Source organism: Typopeltis vanoorti, chromosome 4 (genome assembly GCF_054136105.1).
Source record: "Typopeltis vanoorti isolate ZY-2024b chromosome 4, IOZ_Tvanoo_1.0, whole genome shotgun sequence".
NCBI lineage: Eukaryota > Metazoa > Arthropoda > Arachnida > Uropygi > Thelyphonidae > Typopeltis > Typopeltis vanoorti.
The window spans coordinates 111,003,272-111,029,378 of record NC_143552.1 but is presented as its reverse complement, the minus strand read 5'-3'; the positions used below and the strand labels follow the sequence as shown (position 1 = coordinate 111,029,378).

Here is a 26,107-nt window from a genome sequence, read left to right as displayed (position 1 = left end):
ATGTTTTCTCCCTGGTGCAGGACACCAGAGTGTACAGAGGATTTGAAATTGGAAGTGATCACTATTTAGTCTTGAACAGGATAAAATTGAATTTCATATTGAAAAGAATAACATGTAAGAAAGTTTTAAAGCGAATAAAAGTTGAGCAGCTCTCAGATGTGAACTGTAGACTAAAATACACAAATACCAGCTCATATCGTACATGAAGCGGCCAAAGAATTGTCAGTGCCCTTGACCATTTTGTTTAATTTGAGTCTCAGGACTGGGTCAGTCCCAAGGGGGTGGAAAGAGGGTAAAATAGTTCCACTGCACAAAGGTGGTTCCAAGGCTGCTGTTGAAAATTACCAGCCAATCAGCATAACAGGAATCATTATCAAAGTCTTAGAGAAAATAGTCAAGAGGAAAATACAAGATTGGATAGAAGAAAATGGGATACTGTATCGGGGACAGCATGGTTTTGTGAAGGGTAGGTCATGCCTCAGTAATTTGCTCACGTATTATAACACAGTGACGGCTGAACTGGATAAGGGTAATGGGTTTACAGTGATTCTACTGGACCTTGCTAAGGCCTTTAACAGGATACCGCATGGAATTCTAATCAGTAAATTGGGGCATATGGGGATGGACATAGGGTTGGTGAGATGGATAGGAGGGTGGTTGACGGAGAGATATCAGAGAGTGGTTTACTCAGGAGTAGAGTCCACAAGACGGCCTGTGACTAGTGGTGTGCCACAAGGATCTGTTCTTGGACCACTGCTGTTTAATTTGTTCATAAATGATATAGGAAAGGATCTGAGAGGAACAGTTCATTTGTTTGCGGATGATGCGAAGTTGGGTAGGGCAATAGTGAATGCAGATGACGTCAAAATTTTGCAGGATGATTTGGATAGATTGGAGGTCTGGGCTAAGGAGAATGGATGTCAGTTTAATGTGGCAAAATGTAAGGTTATGCATTTTGGGGTGAAAAGATTGGCGGCAGTTTACTGCATTGGTGGAACCGTGCTCCAGGAAATTGATGAGGCACGAGATTTAGGAGTGTTGGTAGATAAGGAATTGAAATTTAGGGGACACATTGCAAAAGTGGCCAAATCAGCTCATCAAATCACTTGGTTGCTGAAGAATACGTTGACAAGCAGAGACAAGCAGGTTATTGTTCCTCTGTATCGAGCCTTGATAAGACCCCATCTAGACTACTGTGCTCAGATTTGGTCACCTAGGTTTCTTCTTGATGGGGAGGAGGTGGAGAGGATCCAGAGGCGAGTGACCAAGATGATAGCAGGTCTGTGGAATGAACCGTATGAGAACAGGTTGAGGAGTTGTGGGTTGCAAAAATTGGTTGATAGGCGGAGGAGGGGAGATATGATTGAGACATTCAAATTACTGAAGGGTTACTATAAAATTAATTCAGAAGATATTTTTGAGAACAGGGCTGGTTGTGGGAGGACTAGGGGACATCCATGGAAACTGGGCAAAAGTGTGGTTAGTAAAGGTGTTAGAGCTGGGTTCTTTACTTTTAGAGTAGTGAATGAGTGGAATGCGCTCCCTGAGTCTGTGGTGGATGCTGTGACAGTGAATGAGTTTAAGGCGAGGTATGATAGATACTGTATGAATGTCAAATAGTTGTGATGAATATGATTTGGGGCCTCCCTCGATGAGTCTAATGACTCCCTGGAGTTGCCCGTAATAATAGTAATAGTAATTATTGAAGAAAAAATGAAAGAGTTTGAGAACATGAATCAAACCTTGGAGATTCAGTGGGAAACTCTGAAGAAAACATTGATTGATTCTGCCAGAGAGGCATGCGGTGAGGTTGTCTGCAAGGATAAAAAAATCAGAACTCCCTGGTGGACATTGGAAGTTAAAGAGGCAGTGAAGGAAAAGAAGGAAGCATATCAAAGATTCCTGTCAAATAGGTCAGCTTGCGCTCTTAGAGAATACATAAACAAATGTAAGAAAGCGAAACACTGTGTAAAACTAGCTAAACAAAAGTCATGGGAGGACTTTGGCAAGAACATAGAAAATAAATATCAAGACGGTGGTAAGATATTCTGGAGGTTGTTGAAGAAGCTTAGGAATGTAGGAAAGAGTGCTGTAAAAGGTGAAAGATGTTAAAGGTGACATGAAAACAGGAGAAAAAGATATCTTTTAAGTATGGAGTAATTACTTTGAAAAACTACTAAATGAAACAAGCAGTGATGATAGCACAGTGGTAAAAAACACTGACCATGCATGCAGTCAGGAATACATATCCATACTTGAAGTAGAAAAAGCCGTCAAAGTCTTGAAATGTGGAAAGGCAGCAGGAGTGGATGATATTCAACCAGAAAGTTGTATAAAAGTCTTACAGTGGTTGCACTGCATGGTTCAGAAAGCCTGGAGAGAGGGACAAATTTCCGATGATTGGAGTACAGCTCTAATAGTACCCATATATAAAACGGGAAATAAAACTGAATGTGAGAATTACAGAGGTATTTCCCTACTGAGTATTCCTGGCAAGATCTATGCAAGCATACTTGAGAAACGGTTGAGAAGAATTGTGGAAGAAAAGCTTTGTGAAGAACAAGCAGGATTCATGCTAAATAGAGTCTGTTAGGATCAGATCTTCACTTTACGACAAATAGTTGAGAAAGCTTGGGAATATAACAAAGATCTGTATTTAAGTTTTGTCGATCTGGAAAAGGCATATGACAAAGTGCCAAGAGAGAAGCTATTCAATACACTACAGTTATATGGTGTCAATGGAGCTTTATATCAAGCAATACTTAGTCTTTATTTGAGTTGTAAGTCAGCAGTTAGAATTAAAGGAAGTACAGGAAGATGGTTTAATGTTAAATCTGGTGTGAGACAAGGATGTACATTTTCCCCTCTGTTATTCATTATCTATATGGATCACATTATGAAGGAAAGTGGTATTAAACACGATATCAGAATTGGAGATGTTAATGTCAGCTCTTTGCTTTTTGCGGATGATGTTATACTTGTAAATAAATCCACTACAAGTTTACAAGATTCCCTGGCTAAATTGAATAACTGTTGTAATAGATATGGTATGAAGGTCAGCATTAAAAAGACAAAGACAATGAAAATAGGTAGAATTGTTGAAAATGTCAGCTGTGTTGCGAACGGGGAACCTGTGGAAGAAGTAAAACATTTCAGCTACTTAGGCAAGATTTTTTGTGAAAGTGGTATATTAAATATGGAAATAAACAACAGAATCAATAAAGCTGTTATGGTGAATAAATTCATGTGGAATAAGAGAGAAATTAGTCGGAACACTAAATTAGCTGTATACAAGACAGTGTTCAAATCAGTTTTAACTTATGGATCTGAGAGCTGGGTCAGAAGTAAAACACTTGACCAAAGACTAGACCAAAGACAACAGAATCAACAAAGCTGTATGGTAGGAAGTCAACTGAATAAATAAGAGAGAAATTAGTGAAAACACTAAATTTGCTGTATGCAAGACGTGATCAAGCCATTTTAACTTATGGATCTGAGAGCTGGGTTAGAAATAAAGCACTTGACGAAGGACTAGAGACCACAGATATGAGAGTACTGAGAAAGATTAGAGGCATGAACAGATGGCATTAATTGCAGTGTCATATTAAAAATGATGATATTAGGAAAGGAGATAGTGAAGGAGGCATCGGACACCAACGAACAGTGAGTCCATGGATTGTGATGATGATGGTCACTTCAACATTATGGGAAAGGAACAAATTAGCAAAATAAGTGTTTGATGCTAGGAAAAAGACCCAGATGAAGATTAAGTTTTGTCCTGGTTGATGGAGTTAGAAATTTTCCAGATCAGTGTTTCCCAAACTTATGGATGTCAAGGTCCCTTTTGGAAAAATTAAAAGATTTCATCCCCCATCCCCATTGGGAAAAAAATCCTAATACAGACATATATTATTATAATATTTATTGTATTTGTATTCAATACACACCAATCGTATTTTGTTTCCCCGCACACATCGCTGAACCTGTGTACACTAGCAATGAAACATTCATTTAAAGTGCAAAAAATTTGGCCATATTTAATTGAGTGCAAGATTTTGTATTTGTAAGCTTTTTTTGTTCTGCCTATCAAAACCTTTGAAATGAAACTGATACGAATAAGCATATATTTACTAATATTCATTAAGCGCTGAAATGTGCAGGAAGCAAAATTTGTGAACCGACACCAGTGTGTGATTTTTTCAATTAAAATATAAAAAATAACAAAAAAGAAATAATAAATAATAAAAATTAAATACATTTATTTTAAGATAAAAAATATGTTCTTAGTCTTAGAACATTTTAAATTTATTTTCATTATTTCACAGCCCCCCCTCAATGAAACTAACGGCCCCCAAGGAGGCTGTGGCCCACCGTTTGGGATCCTCACTCGCCTTCTGAAATCATCATTATCATACCTCGGCAACACACTGACTACCTTACCTACCACACTTTTTTCTTTCAATCTCCTTAACAGTATCATGACATCCCTCCTTACATTCTTCTAGTTACTAGTCAAATCATTTGTGCCAACTACCACTACCAAGTCTTTTGCTTGCGTACTCCTCTTATCCAATGCTTCAACCACCCTGTTCATTCAACCTCCCAGAAAATAGACCTTGTTCACCTTTTCACTCATCACACCAGATCGAATCTCCTTACATTATCACTCTCAAATCATTCAATATCTCTTTCAAATCTTTTGTCCCATTTTTCCTTACATTCCAATGCAATTCTGTAATTCTCCTCAGTTCATTCCTCGTATATTTAATCTCTAGCCTTATTTTCACCTATTCTGCTTCATCTCTTCAATGACTTTCTCAGTACTATTTATGAAAATTGCATTTTCACCACTTTACATATCCGCTGTCTTACTACTCACTGTCATTAAGTCACCACCATTAAAAAAAAACTTCATTTGTGGGAGAAAGGAATTTATGCTACTGCTATGTAATTCTGGTCAAGCCAGCATTGGATTTCATCCTTCACTCACACAGATTTTTGATAGATATTCAGAGCATCAATAATATTCAAAGATACATAAATTGGTAGGGTAACTGCATATCTAACCAGGGAGATGGAGAAGATATTTAATTGACCTTCATAAGTTAGTTCATGATAAATAGCATATTGGATAAATACACTATCTACCAAAAATTGTCTGTACACTTTAGCAATTTACAATTGATACCAGCAGATGAACCCTAATATCAAATATGTCCAGCTTGGTTTTGATCACTCCTGCACCCTTTGAAAAAGGCTTTCCACCAATGTGCAGCAGACATCAGGTGAATTTGTCTCCATTCCATCATCAAAGCAGCACTGAGTTCAGTGACAGATCAAGGATGTGCTGCTCTGGAACTCATTCGTCACTCCAATTCATCCCAAAGATGTTTGATAAGGTTGAGGTTAGGACTCTGCACAGGCCAGGGCAGTTCTTTAACACCCATCTCTTCATACCATACCATAACAGCTGCAACTTTGTGGCATGGGGCATTGTCATCTTGATAGTAACACAGGTCCATTCAATGAAAACTCCACAGTGTAAGCAGCACCTGATTATCCAGAATATCAAGGTGGGCTGCCTTCATGGAACCATGAACAGTGACCAGTGGTCTCACTCCAAACCAGCTGAATCCACACCATACCATTACTCCTTCACCAAACTTTACTGTGGTAATTCATGCCAAAGGTGTTTGATGAGGTTGAGGTTATGACTCTGCACAGGCCAGGGCAGTTCTTTAACACCCATCTCTTCATACCATTCCATAACAGCTGCAGCTTTGTGGCATGGGGGCATAGTCATCTTGATAGTAACACAGGTCCATTCTATGAAAACTCCACAGTGTAGGCAGCACCTGATTATCCAGAATATCAACGTGGGCTGCCTTCATGAAACCACGAACAGTGACCAGTGGTCTCACTCCAAACCAGCTGAATGCACACCATATGTTACTCCTACACCAAACTTTACTGTGAGTACAACACACTGTGGTAACATGTGTTCACCAAGCTGCCTCCACACCCTGCCAAGACTGGAAACAGGTGAACCTTGTTGGAATTTTTTTTTCCACTTCATTAGACTATAATAAATTTCGTTTAATCCTTTATCGAAGTGTAAGCAAACAAAGATTACACCTGAAGTATCTTCAGGACTGAGGCAACTCATGGTAAAGGTGGACTAAGCTCTCATCGCTTGTCTTAGTATCTCCCATAATGCAAAGCACATCTCCTTGTGGACATGTATAATGCTATGCATTAAGGGAAGGGCCATTACCCAGACCAGTTTCAACCTTTATTGAGGTCTTTTTCAGTGGGAAACAGACCCAGAGGTGGTGATACTAAGGTGGAAGTAATGGAGAAGTCATATTTACCTATATGAGTTGCCAAAAGGTGTCTCACCTTATTATTAAATTACTCTGGATTAGAGAAAGATGTTGGAAGTTTTTTCCCAATAGACTATAATAAATTTAGTTTAATCCAGAGTAATTTAATAATAAGGTGAGACACCTTTTGGCAACTCGTATCAACCTCTCTCAAAGTCACTGAGTTCACATCATGTTGCCATACCACTTGTATTCATCTGCTAACATGAAATACTGCTTCCTAAGATCTGTAAACTGGTTTTTATGTTATTAACAAACCTGGAATGTTCCATAACTTCAAATAACAGGGGGTGTCCGGACAATTATTGGTAGATAGTGTATACTGGATCGATAGGCAGAGTTTATTATACAGTGCTTGACTGACCCAAGCTCTACCAGGGTCTTAATAAAAAGTTATCACGAAGAGAGTTAGAACAATAAGAAGTTCATCGTTTACTTTTAAGGTTGTTTAAGAAAGAATTAGATAATTGCTATGGTTGGAAGTAGAGTAATTAACAATTGTTACTTAATTTAACGAAACTTCGAGTTTTGTTATTTTTATGTATGAATGTATATGTAAAAAAAATTGATCTAATCTAAATTAAAATCTATTTAAAAAAAAAAAAATCAAACATGAAAATGGAGTTAGAGGAGATAAGCTATGAGTGTGAATATTAACAAACAGACTTTATGTGAACTGAAATCTTACACATATCAATTTAGCCATACTGGTGATTGCTCAGTACATGGTTGACCTGCTGTTTGACCCCCCCCCCCCCTCAATACTTATTAGTTGTCTTCAGATCATGAATTCATTCCCCTCTGTAAATATAAAACTTGCCTTGAACCCTTTTGGTAGTACCATCCTAAATGACAGAATCAAGGGAGAAGTTTCAGATGAAGTGCAATCCAAGAAGACCTCAACCATTGACTAAACAGAAGAAAATATTTTATATATCAGTAGCTAAAATGATAGAAGAAAGCTGCAGCAAAACAGGGATCTTATAATTATCTTCATCACCATCGCTGGAATTAGATCTCTATGCTATCTAGTGCATGCACATGTATGTTTGTGTGGAGCACCAACATTCTCACATTAAAAGAAGTCGTACAGGTGCCTTTTAGATGTATTGAAAAGTAGTCATACTTGTTTGGGAGTGATTGTCAGCAATAGTATAAGTGTTAGAGGGTAATTCATAGAGTTTGTGCTATTTCTACATTTGGTGGACTTAAGTCTCCTGGTAGAAGGTTGATAATGAGTATAAAAAAATTATACTTATTAAGTTGTCTTTCCCAAACTTATATTTACACGGAACATGTAAATTTACGTTTTAGATGAAAGTTTCTCTTAAATTTGCATTCCATATGTAGCAAATGTTTTATTTATTTAATAATACTTCTCTTTCCAACCATGGAAATAAATTCACGCATACATGCACAAAAACCAAATGCTCTTCTTTGACTTCAGAAATCAATTTTCTTGAATATGCTTTTTAGAAATTATATATTGCCTACTCTCAGTGTAGCAGATTTGTTGTAGTGAACATTACAGCTATAGGTGTGTGATTTGTCACAGTGAGCAGTTAAGACAGTATTTGCTGTAATGTGAGTTGACCTTATCTGGAAGAACAACTTACCCATTTCTATGTGAGTTGAGTCTTATTTTTTACCAAATAATTAATTGACTGTTTTCATATATTAAAAGGATTTCCCATAATCTTGTGCGGGTATGAGTGTAGGCTCTTTGTCCCAAATATACCAGATGTGCTATCCCGAATTGCAAACTTTTAATAATCCCAACATAAACTTTTAAGAGGTTCTAGAAACTGACTAATTAACCTTTTGAGCAGAAATATGATTGTTATCATTGTCATCATCATCCACTTTTCTCCATAGTGGTTCCTTTATGATGTTTGACTCTTGTATTTGAAGAGTCCAAAGACTTGTAAGAAGGAGGTCCATACTGTGCAACACATTCCCACTCATTTTTCAGGAGTGACCCTTTGTTCTCTCCCTTCTATTATGTACTAAAAAGATCTTCTGCATCTGTGCTGTATCCCTTAGTAACATATCTACTCTTTTCTCAATATCAACTAAATTTTGTAACCCACAAATCTTTAGTCTGTCTTATGGAGAGTATTTCACATAAGTTAACCAACTCTTGATTCACTTCATCATCCCCAAGAAACTAGCTAAACAGCCTAAACTAGTTAACCACTTATTGAACTAGAGATATGATTTTATGTGATTTCTATAGTTCTTTACATACTGTACAAATTGTATACAATGGTGAAGTGTGGGGAAAATACTAACGAAATCTTAAAAACAAAATATGCTTTAAGCTTGATCCTTCTAACTTATTGATATGTTCAGTCCAACTTAAAGCCTTTTATTATTATTATTTAGCAAAAATTAATTTTTAGAAAACTAGGCATCATCATGCTTAGGTAAGCCTTGATAAATGTTTGCTTCTTTTTTCTGATATATAGGGCCCCAAATGCAATGAAACAGAGGAATGGTTTCCCTCCCAACTTTATACATTCATTAGATTCATGTCATATGATGTTGACTTCATTATATTGCTACAGGTACTGTTTCAATCTTGGATTTCTCCTGCTCTGGTTTAGTAGCTGTTCATCTAAGCACCAATATGCAGACCACATTATTTGGATTGGCTTGTAAAAAATCTCTAATTCTTCTGAATAACCAAGAAACTTAGCCATTTGCCTTTGGATACTTCCCGGAAGATGTTAGGGAAAGGAAATACTGTAGTTTCAAGTTCAAGTTTACACCTTAACTGTAAATTCATTCTTGAACTTGAAACCTTTCCTTGATATCTTCCTAGAAGTATCTGAAGAAAAAAGGCTAAATTTCTAAGTATACAGAAATCTCACAACTGCTTGGAGATACATGGTTCTTCACACCACCATCCATTACAGAGGATAGGTATGATAAAAATATTAAGAGACAGAGCCTACCATATCTCCACTAGAATTAATAAATGAAACAAAAGAACTTATGTTACTTCAAACAGGTATGGAATAAAGGATGAATAACAAAATTTTAGGCACATCTCTCAAAGTTCTTACCAATAAGCAAGAATTTAGAAGTGTACCATATATTCAAAATGTAACTGACAAAATTGTGGCAGTGCTACATAGTTATGACATTAAAGTGGCTTTCACTCCACTTTACAAATTTCCAAGTTTTTACAATCTCTGAAGCCATCCCATCCATCCACAAAACAACCAGGAGTCAATAAAATTCTTCTCTTGCAGCATTTACTATATTAGCCAGACAGGACAATCTGAAAAGAGAGATTCAGTTGTCGGAACATGTTAGAAGATCCACCTGTCAGAACAAAAAAGAAAATAAACAAGAGCATGGATTAAGATTAGCCTTTCATATGACCAACACTAGCCACCAGGCTCTACAGCAAAAAAATAAAATAAAATGGAAATATCCTTTAATAATCACAGTTGTTCTGTAAGAAAATTCAAGAAAGACTCAGAAATACTCATAAAACCAACCTAATGCTGCACCAAGTTCAGTCTTCAGTTATTAAAAATAAAATTTGACATCCTTAGACCTAGGTTATGACACCACTATGCCACAAAACTTGACAGCGTTAACTAGTTCTTTCCATTACAAGTATGTTGTTTGATTTAACTATTTTTCTGTTATGCTCTTGAAGCTCATAATGTCGTGTAATTATATTTTCTAGTTTTTTTTTTTTTTTTTTTTTATCAGTTATTGTAATATATCTTTCTCCTGGTGATGTGAGCCCTACAAATTATGAAACTACTGAAAGTTTTTTTCGTTCTAAATAAAGTCATTTACTCTTCAAATAATGTGGTCTGCATACTGATTTAGACAAACATGTACTGTTTACTTAAGCTTTGAATAACACTTGGAATTAACGTGTTCATTTTTCATAAAAAAAATATATATTGATAATATTGTATAATTTTAAATATTAAATGTTCGTTTTAATGGTAATATTAATAAAGATAATTTTAAACGTTATTAAAAGTTTTTTGCCTTGTGCTGCATTTTAAGCAATATGTTTCTAAATACCATAGTTTGGAGTTTATCAATAGGTATGATAAATTCCAAATGAGTTACATTACATGACTGCATTGCACATGCAATTCTGTTATGAAATGAGATTCCTTTCTTTTTTCATCTGCATCATGAGCTCATGTAGCTATATGATATAAGCAGCTTGAGAGTTATATATAACTTATTTTAATGGTATTACAACACCTAGCCAACTAAATTATTAAAAAAATAAAAAAAAAAGATGTTTATTAACTGTCTTATATTTTGCTGGATTTCAAAGCACCATTTTCAGAGAACATTTCCCATACTGTCACATGTTACTTAATATGTGACAGTATGGGAAATAATTCAAATTGTAACAGACAGAAGATCTAAAGTCCTAATTTGGCAGCTGTAACACTTCTTTTGTAAAAAAGAAGTGTTACAGCTATGTAGGAGTTGATCTTAAGATAATGGTCTTGAAAATGTTTGGCAAATTAATGCAACCACACTTGTTCTGGTTAGGAGAATGTTTCATAGCTTAGGTGTGATGTTTCATGGCTGATTCTAAAATTAATCATTCTGACCCTGTAACGACTTCTATAAAGCACATTCATTTTCTTCCATCTTATCCTGTGAAGGAGTGTCCAAAGCATGGTCTACCAGTCCAGACTTGCCATAATAATGGTAGCGAATGTGAAAAATGCATTTGTTACCATTCACTTATAATTTAGTTGGTTTGGTGTTGTAATATCAGTAAAATAAGTTATGAATAATATTCAACACCTAAGCTTGTATTAGATTGGAAGTTATATAATCTGTATGTTTTGCTGCTGTTATGATTAAATTATGTATGCATGTGTGGTTCATCTGCTTTTTTGTATAGTAAATAAAATTATATCCAAATAATATAAGGACTACCACCATTACTGCCAACTTTTTGAACAAGTATGCTATGATTCTGTGAAGTACCTGAAAGATTTATTTCAACTGAAGATCACTGGACCTGATATACATCTTGCTCACTTTTGGGTGTTTCTTAACGAAAGAAATATATGCTGCAAAATATTTCACAAAATCTAAGAAGGGTTGACAATGGCTGATGATGATGATATAGTAAGGAAAGATTAGTAGATTTTTAAAAAAAATAGTACTATCTCCCATAAAGGGGACAGATGTAGACCATTGGATCTCTTAAGTTAGGATAATCGAGTAATGTTTTACACTTCTCTTTGTAAAGATGTTATATGTGAAATCAACTTTCATGAAGGATTCTTGTTTTGTTTCATTGAACTCTGTGTTTATTGAAGATAGTGTGCTTGGCAAGTCCAGACTGTTCAGACTCATGATATTTAATATAAGACTCATGTTCTTCAAGATGGATAAAATTATCTTTATTTTAGTAGTCCTTTATTTTCTCATCAGTTTTCTCTTTTCCTATCTTAGTTTTTATAAACATTTTTCTGCTTCCTACAACTCCCTGCTTCTCCATTAAAAAAAAAAAAAAAAGTCACTCCTTTGTCAAGCACAAATTTAATTATCAGCTCAATCTACCATATGACTTCTTTTTTCTTAGATTTTAATTGAATTAACTTATTACTATTATCAACATCATTATTATTATTCATTGATATATGACTTACCATGCTTTCCTTCCTGTTATGTTTTCTTCTCATTTCTTATTTCTTCTAAGCATTTTTCTGCTTTCTACAACTCCCTGGTCAATTTTTGATTTAGTCCTTTTAATCTTAAACTTTCATATGTTAATTTTTCTTCATTTATATCATCAATATAAAGATTAAAAAGTACTAAATAAATAAAAAAATCTCTCAGGAGCTTCAAATTACACACACATTCTCACATGGAATAGCCTTCTTATTGCTTAATTCCTTGCCAATGTTAGTGTTCTTCTTGTTTGTATTTAGTAGATTAACTAGTAAACAGTACCCATTAGCTTGATCATTTATTTATCTGTCTCTCCATACACACTAGCACAACCAAAAAAAAAAAAAAACATTTCTTTAAAATATAAACAAAATCTCCAACTCATTTACTGATTTCAGTGTAACATTTAAATACTATCAATTATATTTCTTATAGTTATTTGAAAATTAAAAAAAAAATGTTATCAAACATAACATTAATTTTCAAATAACATAAAAAAATGTTATTTGAAAATTTAAAAAAAATGTTATCAATTGTGAGATATAATTATTCATTGGGCTAGTTTAGATCTGAGAAAATATAATTGTTATACTGTTATCTGTAATTTAATTTTAATATATTACTTTTTTTTAATCAAAAGTTTGCCACTCAGGTCGAATCTGCCAAATGTCAGAGATAATTGCTTGAGCAATTGTAAGCAGAAACATTCATATCAACATAAGTATTATTCCAGACAAGTAGGAAGATGTAACAACCAAATCATTTCATAATTTGGTTGTTATTGACTGCATCACTGCCTGACTGTGCACATATCATGGTCTGGTTTTTGTAGTCAAGTCTCACAAGCATTCATAGTGTAAACAGAGTTGCCTTATATGTTATTGGATTGATTTCCAAATTATAGTAATTAAATTTCTAATGAAATTTTGATCATTATCCCTAATCGACAAGTTTTTATTAACATATAATGACATTATTATTATTATTATTATTAGCATCATCATCATCTGAGATCTCCAGGGAGTCAAGAACTCATTGAGGGAGGCTATAAATCACCCAAACTAGCTGTCACACCTTCCCTTAAATTCATTCACAATAGATGCACTCACTGCTATATGAGAGAAAAACCTAGTTCTCACCCCTTTCTGGACTGTGAACATACGTAACTTCCATGGATGCCCCCCCCCCCCCCCCCGTATTCTCTCCCCACCTTCCATATAACGAAAAATTTCATCAGACAATATTTAACACTCATTCAAAAGTTTATAGACCTCTATCATATCACCCCTCTTTCTCTTGTTAACCAGAATCTATAATCCACATACCTGCAATCTGTCCTCATAATCTGGATATAATCTTTATAACTCTTCTTCGCACCCCTTTCCACAGCTTCTTTATCCCTTTGGAATCCAGGAGACCAAATCTGCACCCAATAATCCAGGCATGATATTATCAAAGCCTTATAAACAGGCAAAATGACTTCCTTATCCTTAGATGTCAAGGTTCACTTCAACATCACAGTTATCTTCTAAGTAGCATTATTTGCAACTTTTCTGTGTGACCTTTGAACTTCAAATTCCTATCCTCCAATATGCCAAGATCCCTTACCTCCTCAGTTTCTTGTAGCATAACCCCACTAATATAATATGCTGCTGGAAATCTCATCACATCAAAGAGCATAGCTTTACACTTACTAATAGCCATTTTCGTTTGCCCAAATTTCCAGCCTATTCAAATCATTTTGTAAGTACTAAATATCAGTAGCATCCCTGATTTCCCTGCCTATCTTCGCATCATCGGCAAACAATTGCATATCTGATGTTAGACCATGCATGATGTCATTAATGTATAGATTGAATAATAATAATGGCCCAGGGACTGAACCCTGAGGTATACCACTGTTCACCTTAAATCTGGTACATTCATACCCACTGTATATCATTTTTTGATATCTATCTTTAAACCATTCCCTGATCTAAGTCAAGAGTTTATATTCCAATCCCATATTCTCCAGTTTATGCAATAGCCTTTTGTGTGGTAACCTATTAAATGCTTTAGAAAAATCCAACATTATTATAGTGTATCCATTCCCTTTAATCTAACAGATAAGCTTAGGTGTTGACTGTTATATTATTATTATTATTCCTGACACCTCCAAGGAGTCCGAAGCCTCATCGAGGGAGGATACCTACAACTGTCTCAATTACTGTCTTATTCATGACTTATTTTTTAACGGTATTAACAACACCAAACAATTTTATCAAGGAGATGTTTTATTAACTGCTTATATTTCGCTGAATTTCAACTCGGCATCATCAGAGCACAACCCACTTGTACACGTGATAGTGAGTGAGTCAAACAATACAATTACAGTGGACAAAAGATCTAAAGTCCTATTTTTGGCACCCTCTAATGAAGAAAAAAAAAACAGCTACGTTGGTGTTTCTCTTAGGATAACAGTCCCCCAAATTTTTGGCAAATTAATGCAACCATATTTGCTAAGGTTGGGAGAATTTTTCAAGGCCATTGCGGATTCAATAAATAATCTTTCAGATCTGTAATGACTCCTAAATAGCACATTTGTTTTCTTACATATAATCCTGTGTGAAGGAGTGTCCAAAGCATGGTCTGCCAGTCCTGACTTGCCATAATAATAGTAGTGATGTATTTTTCATGTTCTTCCACGTGGATGTTAACTGATCTTCCTGTTTGCCCATAATAGGCCAAGTCACAGGGAACTTCATATACTCCTGGGTGTACTAAAGGGTGAAGTTTATCCATAGGCAAGTGGATGAGAGCTGCTAGTTTGACTTGAGGTTTGAAAGTGGGCGAATGCCATGTTTCATCAATACTTTGGCTATCTTTTCTGATCTACCTCTGACATAGAGAATAGAAATGGTCATGTTGTATTCTGTATTAGGGGAGGACAGAGTAATGGGACTATGTAGTATTTTATCTATTTTGTATGGATTATAGCTTTTGGCCAAGAACGTATGGCACAGATATTTGAGTTCTGTGGTCAGAGCTGTATCATTAGAACAAATGGCTCTGGCTCTGTGTGTAAGTGTTTTTAAAATGCCATACTGTTGAACTGGATGATGATGATGTGATTGTTTATGTAGGTATATCTTCCTGTGTGTGTGTGTGTAGGCTTTCTGTAAATGGAAAAAGATAGTGATCCATCTGAAAGGCGGGTGACTAATGTGTCAAGAAATGGTAAACAGTTATTCGATTTTTTTTCTACTGTGAAGTGGATTTTGGGGTGTTGGCTGTTTAGGTAGGTGACAAACGCATCCAGAGTGTCTCTGGATGCGTTTGTCACCTACCAATGTGTTTGCCATCCGTGGGTCCAGATGGCAAACACATCATCTACATAGCATAACCACACTAGTGGCTTGTATTGGTCTGTAGCTGTTGTAAGTACAGGCAGCCCTCGGTTTACGACGGTTCGATTTGCGGCGATTCACAATAACGCTGGATGCCTGTGCATGCTTGCTTGCTTTTCCATCATCTGTAATGTGGTCTGGCTGAGAAACGATGCTAGCTGGCACTCTAGTGTTTGAATGTTTACCGAGCTACTACAACGTATATGTATCAAACCTAGTTTTACTGTTGAATCTACCTAATTGTTCTATTTAATTTTTTTACATATGTCTTCTTCTACAGCTTGTTCCACTTAAGTGGGGTCGCTGTTAATGATGGGTCTCCTTCACATCCTCCTGTCTTGGGCTGTCACCACACCCAAGTTCTTCATCCTCAAGTCCTCTTCTACCAGCTCCCTCCATCTCTTCTTTGGCCACCCATGCTTCCTCCTTCCTTGCACATCCATCTGCATGACCTTTCTTTACACATATTCGTCCTCCCTCCTCATCACATGATCAAACATCTCAACCTTGCCTCCTGTATCTTCGCTCCTAAGTTCGTAACTTTCACTGTTCCCCTCACATAATCATTTCTCAGACGATCCTTTCTGGTCGCACCGCACATCCACCTAAGCATTCTCATCTCTGCTGCCTCCATCCTGCTGATGTTATTTTTCCTCAGGGCCACAGTTTCCATATCATACGTCATACCTGACCTCACTACTATCCTATAAATTTTGCCTTTCAGATTGATCGGCACCCTCTTATCGCATAGCACTCCAGCCCTCTCTCTTTCCAGTTCCTCCATCCCGCTTGTATCCTGCATCCCATTTCCTTTTCAGCCCCCCTCCATCTTCTTCTACTGTTGAACCTAAGTATCTAAAGTCCCTTACCTTCCTGATGACATTTCCTTCCAGCTCCAGATCTGTCTCCTGGCCGCCATCCACTTTGCAACACATATACTCTGTCTTACTTCTGCTCAGTCTCGTAACCTCTCTTCCAGTACTTTCCTCCATCTTTCCAGTTTAGCTGCCACTTCTCTTGAATCTGCACACAGCAAGATGTCATCTACATACAACATTGTCCAAGGCGCGTCTTCTCTCACTACCTCCATCACCACCTCCATCACAATATTAAACAGAAACGAACTTAATGCTGACCCTTGATGCAAGCCAACTGTTACTTGAAAACTTTGTCTGTCCCAGACAGGTCCAAACTCTTGTCTTCACATTTCTGTACATCTCCCGCACCAACCTGACACATTTCTCCGGTACCTTCTTCTCCCTCAGATACCTCCAGACTTCTTGCCTTGGCACTCTACCATATGCTTTCTCCAGATCAATAAACACCAGATGTAGCTCTCTTTGTTTCTCTCAAAACTTTTCCATCATCTGCCATAATCCAAAGATAGCATCTGTCATTGATCTACCAGGTATGAAGCCAAATTGTTCCTTTGCAATCTCCCCCTCCTTCCCCAATCTTCCATCAAGAACCCTTTCTAGGATTTTCATTGTGTGGGACATCAACTTTATTCCTCTGTAATTCTTACAGTCTTGTGCATCCCCTTTACCCTTGTAGATGGGGGACAAGAGTACTTTCCCCTCCATTCCTCAGGTATATTTTCCTGTTGGCAAACTTTCATAAACAGGTCCCACAGTAGGTCAATTCCCTCTTCCCCCCAGTGCCTTCCATGCCTCCACTGGAATCCTGTCTGGGCCCACCGATTTTCCATTCTTCATCCTCTCTATGGCCTCCTTCACTTCCACTCTACTGATGTTCTGCACCATTCCCTCAGAAAGCTGCCCATCTTCTCTGAGTCCTCACATTTTCCTCATTCAAAAGTCTCTCAAAGCATATTCTTCATCTGTTTATGTCCACATCCCTCCATAATACTCTTCCTTCAGCATCTTTGATCTGCCTCACATGTAAGATGTCCTTTGCTGCTTTATTTCTACATTTTGTTAGTTGGTAAATTTTTCTCTGTCCTTCCTTTGTTTCTAATTGATCATACAGATCTTGATATGCCATGGCCTTCACCTGTGTCACAACTCTCTTGGTTTCTTGCTTTCTCTCTCTGTACACCTCTCTGTCCTCTTCCACTCTTGATTCATCTCACTTCTGCTTTGCCTACCTCTTAGCTGTCTTATGTAATTTTTTTACATACATACATATTTAAATTCATAAAGTATGTAATTACATATCATGTCTGATAAAAGAAGTGCAGAGAAGTTAGCAGAACTTGGTGTTAAGAAGGCATGGAAATCAATCACACTGGAAAAGAAGGTGATTTGAAGAATGAAAGATGGGTAGACATGTGCTAATGTCTGTAGAAGTATGAACTTACCTCCATCGACTGTTACTACAATTATGAAAAATGCAGATAGAATAAAGCAGTCTGTGCAGCAATCTATGGCAGTACTAAATGCAAAACATGTAAGTTATAGCAGGGGTAAACTTCATAAAAAAAATGGAAAATTTTTTATCATTATGGGTGGATGACTTGAATCAGAAAAACATTCCTCTGATGCAGGCTGTTATAACTGAGAAAGCAAAAACAGTTTTGAGGCTTTTAAAAAGACAGACGGAGGCGAAGAAACATTTTTAGGAAACAAAGGTTGGTTCATGAGATTTAAGTCTCAAAGTAAGTGCCATGGTGTCAAATTATGGGGTGAGGCGGCAGCAGTTGCTTTTCCTAAAGAATTTCAAGACTGTGTAGAACAAGGAAGTTATCCTCCTGATCTCATTTTTGATGTCGATGAGACTGGGCTCTACTGGAAAAAATTGCCATCACGCACCTTCATTTCTTGTGAATAACGTTCCGCTCCAGGTTTTAAAGCTGCAAAAGAAAGACATGTTTTTGTTGGGTGCAAATATCTACGGAACTTGGAAGCGTAAACCAATGTTGGTATACCATTCACAGACACCACGTGCCTTTAAGGGTCTAAAAGCCATGCTGTCGGTTTATTGGAAATGCAACAAGAAAGCTTGGGTTACACAAGGCGTTTTTCTATATTGGTACACAAATTATTTTTGTCCTACCATGCTTTGCTTCTGTAAAGAAAATGATTTGCTAGCCAAGGTATTGCTTCTCTTGGATAATGCTCCTGGACATTCTCAAAACCTTGGTGAAGTAATAACACCATTGGATGTCAAGGTTGTTTACATGCCCCCAAACACAACATTGCTTTTGCAACTGATGGATCAGAGGATTATATCAATCCTCAAAGCCTATTACCTCTATATAACATTTATGGAAATGGTAAGAGTCTAGGACACTTCAGGAAAAACTATTAAAGACTATTGGGGTCATTCGATATTTTGAAGGGCATTAACACTTCGTTCCAAGCTGCCAGCGAGTGTTTGAAAGGAGCATGGCGAAAACTTCTTCCAGCATTTATGCACGCCTTCGAGGAATTAGAGACATTCCCAAGCTTGTGCGAGAGGTGGGGAATTGGATGATATTATAGCTGAAGATGTGACAGAAGTCTTAGAGAGCCATGATAAACCACTTTCCAATGAAGATTTAAAAGAATTAGCTGAACAATTAAGTCAACATCCAAAGAAGGAGAAAGAAAACTCCCGCATAACTGTTTATTTTTCTCCATTAGAGGGAGCCAAAAATAGGTTTTTAGATCTTTTGTCCATTGCAATTGTATTGTTTCACTCACTCACTATCACGTGTACAAGTGTGTTGTGCTCTGATGATGCTGAGTTGAAATTCAGCGAAATATAATCAGTTAATAAAACATCTCTTTGATAAAATTGTTTGGTGTTGTTAATACCGTTAAAAAAAATAAGTCATGCATTCCCTTTATCCAACTCAGTCATAACATTGTTATAAAATATGAGCAAATTGCTAAAACATGACTTTCCTTTAGTAAGCCCATGCTACTCCTTGTAGAATATAGCTTGTTTGTCTACCCATTTCTGTATGTGAGTTCTTATGAACTTTAAAATCTTCACTACCACACCAGAGATACAGTAGGTTTTGCAATTGTACAATGGAACTATCATACATTCCTTTCATTCCAGTGGTATCATTCCTGAGTTGAGAATCAAGTTATACAAACATGTTAAAGGCCTAGCCAATTCAGCTGAACATTCTTTTAGCAAACAGGCTGATATTCCATCTGTCCCTATTGATAAATTCTTATCCAGGTTATGCAACAGCTTTTCAATTTCATTTTCACAAACCTCTAACTCTTCATCCAATGTAGCAGTAGCACTGTGCACCATGTTACATACCTGGTTGATATATCTTAGCAAAGTGAGCACTCATTAATTGAACAAGCTCATTAACTTCTGACACTAGAGTTCCATCTGCATTTAATAAAGTTATTCTTTTACATTCATTCTTTCTTTTGCTTGTGGCATCATGATAAAATTGTTTTGGATTGCCTTTAGCTTGCATGGCCAATTTCTTTTCATACTTCAATTTAACTTTCTGCACAATATTCATTACTTTTCTGGCCTGAGCTTTATATATTTCATAACTCCTCTCACTCTTATTCTCATGATATTCTTCCCACATCATCATCTTCTTGTGGATCTCTTGCTTAATAAGGTTGCACATTCATTTCACTTCCGATCTGTTTATTCTTCAAACAGTAGGGATACATTCAGATACTACCTCATTAAACACTTTTTCAAAGATTCCCCTGCATTGCTGACATTTTTCCCCTGACATCTATGAAAAAATCTTAACAGCAAAAAATTATTTTTTTTGCTGTTAAGATTAATGTTAACATTTAAATTCAAAATGATGTGTATCAAGCAGTATAACCCCATTTTGGGACAAGTACTTGGTGAATATTAATAATAATAGTAATAATAATGAATTATAATAAAAACAATATCTGTGTTTCATAGAGTTATTTAATAAGTTTAGAGGACACTAAGTAGAGCATTTACATCTAACATAACTTTTGGTGGAGAATATTCAGAAATCCTGATGTGTACAAGTGAATATTACTTAAATGAGTATTTATGAACTCATAAAAATCCTTTTGTAACATAAAATTCCTTTTGATTATCAAGTAAATAGATAAGAAATTATACTCTTGTTTTAATCATATACCCAAGCATAAGTAAACAATGTTTGTACATGAAGTATCATCACAAATAGGTGACTTATATATATATGTGCGTGTGCTGTTGACTTCACATCAGTTTCTTAGACAGGTATCTCCATAGAATCAAAAGACTTATTGCAGGAGATTCACATTACCTATCATACAAGTCCTTGAACTTATTCACTGTTGATTCAATGGCAATCCGTTCCACTCATTCATCACTATCCAAGTAAAAAACCTAGTCCACACACCCTTACTAATTACCTTCTTAGACAACTTTCAAGCATAACCCCTTGTCCCTATTCCTCATGTATTGAAAAATTTCTTTTGTGTCAGTCTTATAAAATCCCTTTAGTAACTTATAAGTTTCTATCATGTCCCCTCTCTTCCGCTTGTTAGTTAAATTCTGCAATCCACACACCTTCAATCTATTCTCATAAGGAGCATTTCACAGACCTGTCACCAGCTTGGTTACTTATCTCTGAATCCTTTCCACCACTTCCTGATCCCCAAGAAAAGTGACCAAATCCGTGCACAGTAGTCAACATGTGGCTGAATCATAGTCTTATAAAGAGGGATGATAAATACCTCCTTGTCTTTACTTATCAAAGCATTCTTCAACATTCAAGTAATCATCTGAGCTATTTCCAAACCTTACAATATGTCCTCTGAATTTCAGATCTTTATCCATGATCACCCCCAGATCCCTTAGCCTCATCCAGTTTCCTGTAATCTGTTACCATTAAGATGATACAAAGTATGTAATCCTTTCATCTTGAAGTGCATCACCTTGCATTTTACAGCATTAGATTGACAACCATTGTCCTTTGCCCTCACTGCCAATTTATTTAAATCATCCTGCAAGATAGCTACATCATCGTTATCAACTATTGCCCTGCCCAGTTTTGCGCAATCAGCATACAACTGAATATCCCCTTCAAATCTTTTGCTGTCTTAGTACAGAGCCCTGGAACACTGCACTAGTCATCCTTATTTGCCTTCATTCCCCCCCCCCCCCCAATGTCTGTCTATCAGCCACTTCCCTATCCATGTCACCAGCCTCATATCCCTTCCCATTTGCTCCAACATACATAATAGTTTTCCATGTGGTATTCTGCCAAATGCCTTTGAAATAACCAGCAGTATCATGGTGTAGCCATTTCCTTTATCAAATTCTGTTGTCACCTTATTACAACATGTGAATAAATTACTAATGCAGACCTACATTTTACAAAGCTGTGCCCCCCCCCCCCCCAATAGAGTATCTTATTCTTATCCACCCATTTCTGAATTTTACTTTTAACCAACTTTTCCAATACTTTAGCCATCACTCCTGAGATATTAGCTGGTCTGTAATTTTCTACTTTTTTCTGGACACCATCTTTATATAATAGAACTATCTTGCTTTCTTTCCACTCCCTTGGAACCTTGTCATAGCCGAGACTTAGATTAAATAACTTTATCATTGCCAGTTCTATGACACATTCTCATAGCACACAAGCTGACATACCATCCAGACCCACTACTGAAATTACATTGATATTTTCAACATATTGAATACCTTCAGTTCATTTACCTCAATTCTCATATTAGTCTTTGTCACCTCAGTAAATATAAAGTCACCACTTGGATGATATACGATTGCAAAATGATGACTTAGTAACTGAACTGTTTCTTCTGCTTCTATCACTTTCCTACAGTCAGCACTGAGTGAAGTTATCTTTCAATAATCATTCTTTATCTTACTTGCTTAAAAAGGAAAAACTTTTGGATTTACTTTCACCTGCGGAGCTAATTTTCTCTCAAAATCTGCTTTAGCTTTCCTTACCATACTATATACCCTTCTTGCTTGTGCTTTATATTGCTGATCAAAGTATTCTTCAAATAATCTATAATGATTATTTGTCTTTGTAATCCACAATGTTTTTTTTTTGATCCTGATCCCCAAGAAAGGTGACCAAATCCGTGCACAGTAGTCAACATATGGCTGAATCATAGTCTTATAAAGAGGGATGATAATAACCTCCTTGTCTTTACTTATCAAAGTATTCTTCAACATGCAAGTAATCATCTGAGCTATTTTGCCAAACCTTACAATATGTCCTCTGAATTTCAGATCTTTATTCATGATCACCCCCAGATCCCTTAGCCTCATCCAGTTTCCTGTAATCTGTTACTATCAAGAAGATACAATCTTTCATCTTAAAGTGCATCACCTTGCATTTTACAGCATTAAATTGACAACCATTGTCCTTTGCCCTCACTTTTTTTTTTTTTTCAGCCTATCGCTACACATCCACTTAATTCCTACTTGGTTTATCCTTCTGGGTATGCAGTCTGACACTGCCTTGCTAAAACAATCCCTGACCATTTCCCATGCACTAATGACATTCATTCCATTTAGCTTCTTATTCTGTTGCACTGATCCAAGTTACCAGCTCAGTTTGTCATAATTATCAGCTTTGTCATAAACCTTTTCTTGACTGAAAATTCCACATGTTGAGCAACCTCTCAGAACAAGACTACATGTTCACTTTCCCCAATCAGAGGGAGAGTTGCTACTGTAGTTATAGATAGGATCTTCTGTCGTTATTACCAGATCCAATACTCCCAAACCCCTGTTCCCTCCACATGCTGTTTCCAGTAATTATCCCTTAGTAACTATATAATTTCCATTTTGCCATGTACTCTTTCCTTCTTTCAATCTATATCCTCATTGTTGAAGTCTCTCATCATAATTGCTTGACCTGCAGTCATTGTGCGAATACATATCATCCAGTCTTCTTCTTCTGGACCCCCCCCAAGGTCTATAACAGCAACCATCAATATACTTTGTCACTTTGTCTTATTGGCCCTTCTATCTCATGCCAGATCTACAATCTTCCTTAATTTCTGTTTTTGTTAGCTGAAGTTCAGCTATATTAACAATACTGCTCCTCTTGCTCTATTTTCTCTGTCTTCACCAATCTCCCACTCTCTTATGCATTAACATCATCTTACCATAATTATTCTTAATTCTACTTGCCACATATCGTAAAAACTCACGAAGGTTATTTTTGGCCTGATTTGCTAATTTCTGCTTGTACTGCACTTTTGTTGTCACCAACTGAGTCACTCTCCTGGCCTCCTCTTCATACTCTTCATGCACCTGATTATTACCATTATTCAACTTGGACTGCCTCCAAAGTGCTTTCTTCTTCATTAATCCTCTCATTTGTCCATTTGCATTTACCTTATTCAGCCTTTTGATCTTCGGAATACATTCACAAATTGATGTTAAGTATTTCTTTGTCACTTCCCAAGCATCATTTTTTTTGTGCACAACTCCTCATTCCATGCTATAGCTCCAAGCTGTTGCTTATGCTTATCATAATCACCAGCCTTGTACTTCCACATATTATTATTTCGTGACATCTCCAAGGAGTCTGTAGACTCATCAAGGAAGAACTCCTAATAAGCAACTCTCCATCTTGACCAACTACAGCAAACCTCTACTACCATCATCAGCTACATCAAAGCCACCACCTTCACTAGTATTTTTTGTCTGATATATATTGCATGTGTTGTGAAGGGCCAATTTGTCTGTGTCCTTTCCTCACAGAAGTCTTCAAATGGCTAGCCACAATCTATATGATCACTTCCTGATCACTCTTACCAGCTGGAGGGAAGTGTGAAACCCCGCTCACAATTTCATTCACTGATGAAATGATCGAATCCAAAACTCTCAATCTTCAAGTGCCCTCCTTTACATACTGCCTGAGGTAAGTGTGTCTCAAGAACTCGAGAAATTTATTTTCCTTATTCCCAAATGCTGTCTCTTCATTCCAATCTATACCACGATAATTAAAATTACCCATAATAATCACCCTTTCCTTATTCACTAACCAAAGTTCCTTATACATTTCTTCTTCATCACCACATTCCCTGACTCATAGCAACATCCAACTTAATATCTCTTCATGTTAACTTTTACCTCACACCACACTGCCTCAAAACCATTGCCACCATTTCCCTCTTTTGTGTCTATTCCCCTGTTATCATCAGCGGTACTCCCCCTTCCCTTCTTGTCCTTTCTATTCTTGTGAAAAACACTATAGTCTTCCATTTCTATTCCTGTTAGGATATCATGTTCATTCAACTATGTTTCACATATTCCAATGATTTTGGAGCAAATTAACTCAACTAGCGAAACAATTTCATCACACTCATTTCTCATATTCCTGGCATCAGTTTACTTTTAGATCTATAACTGGTTCTACCCAAGCCACTTGTTGGTTCTAATTTTCTCACCATACTGGCCTTGTCCAGTCACCTTCATTAGTGCTTACCACATATATCTGCTCAGTCTCAACTATCCCCACTCTCATTCCAATCTATTCCATTTCCATGCTGATCATCTCCATACATACATTTACTACTACTTCCAACATCCACTTTTCCTATGCTATGTCTCCCTGTTCCCCCCCCCCCTTCCAACACACACACACACACACCATTTCTCTTGTCCTTTTTCATTCCTGTTCTCTCTTCATCTCTCGCACTACTATTGTTTCAATTGCCAAGCATTTCAGTCTCTTCGATACCACTATCCTGATCTTTGATTTCAGCTCTCTCTTGGTTTCATCACACACTGCGCTTCCATCTAACAACAGTTTTTCCAGTTCACTCACTCCAAAGCCATTCAAATGCAATTCATCATGTCTCCTTGATTCCATTCTTCCATTAATTACATGCCAAACATCCACAAACTGCACTCTCTTCTACTCACATTGCACTGCTAGCATACCATTTATGATTCTGGCTCTCCATTTCAACTGATCATTGTCATACCTTGGCAACACACTGACAATCATTCCCACTATATTGTTATCTTTCACTTTCTTCAATAACCTCCTGATATTTGCAATTCATTCCCCTTATGTCCTGTTAAATCATTTGTTTCCATAATCACCGCTAATTCTCTTGTATGTTTCCTCCTCATTTCTGAAGCATATATTATCTTGCTCATTTTCCCTCCTGGATAACAGATCTTATGAACTCTTTCATTAACTAATCCTCTAATAATGGAATCTCCACACACTGCTATTCTCGAATCACTCATTCTCTCTTTAACCTTTTTTTCTTTCATTCTATTCTTTTACACTCATTTGTTTTCTCCCAATATCTAATATCACTCCATAAATTCCTCATTTCATTTTTCATTTTGAATAACACTTTCTTTAAATCTTGCATTCTGACAATTTCACTTTCTGTCACTCCCATAGTCTCACTACCTCTTGTTCTTCCACATCTTACTTCCGTTTCATCATTTATACTTCCTTTTGCTCCCCTTATCACTTGCTTTCACTTCTATATTCTTGCATCCTTTCACTCCCTCAGTCTCACTAGCTTTCGTTTTGTTTCTATTTTCTTTCATTCCTTCAATCTGTTTCCTCATTCATTAACTCGTAGTCTAACAAAATATTGCACTTCTTACAAATCTGCACTTTCTCTCATCTCCTGTTCAGCCTCTCCATAAACACATTTTTCACTTTTGCTATGCATACATATTTCTCTCACAACATCAAACCATCCTTGAAAAATCCATGTTGTTAATGACACTTGA

At 36.6% G+C, this 26,107-nt stretch overlaps 1 protein-coding gene across 1 annotated transcript in view; it reads left to right on the top strand.

Annotated features, from left to right (window-relative positions):
* Window positions 1–26,107, top strand: part of PolrMT (mitochondrial RNA polymerase) — a 603,530-nt gene that overhangs the window by 496,883 nt on the left and 80,540 nt on the right. Inside the window, exon 28 of the mRNA XM_090391417.1 lies at window positions 8,852–8,950. Within this exon, the coding sequence (XP_090247543.1) occupies window positions 8,852–8,950 (99 nt within the window). The remainder of the gene's footprint in view (window positions 1–8,851; window positions 8,951–26,107) is intronic.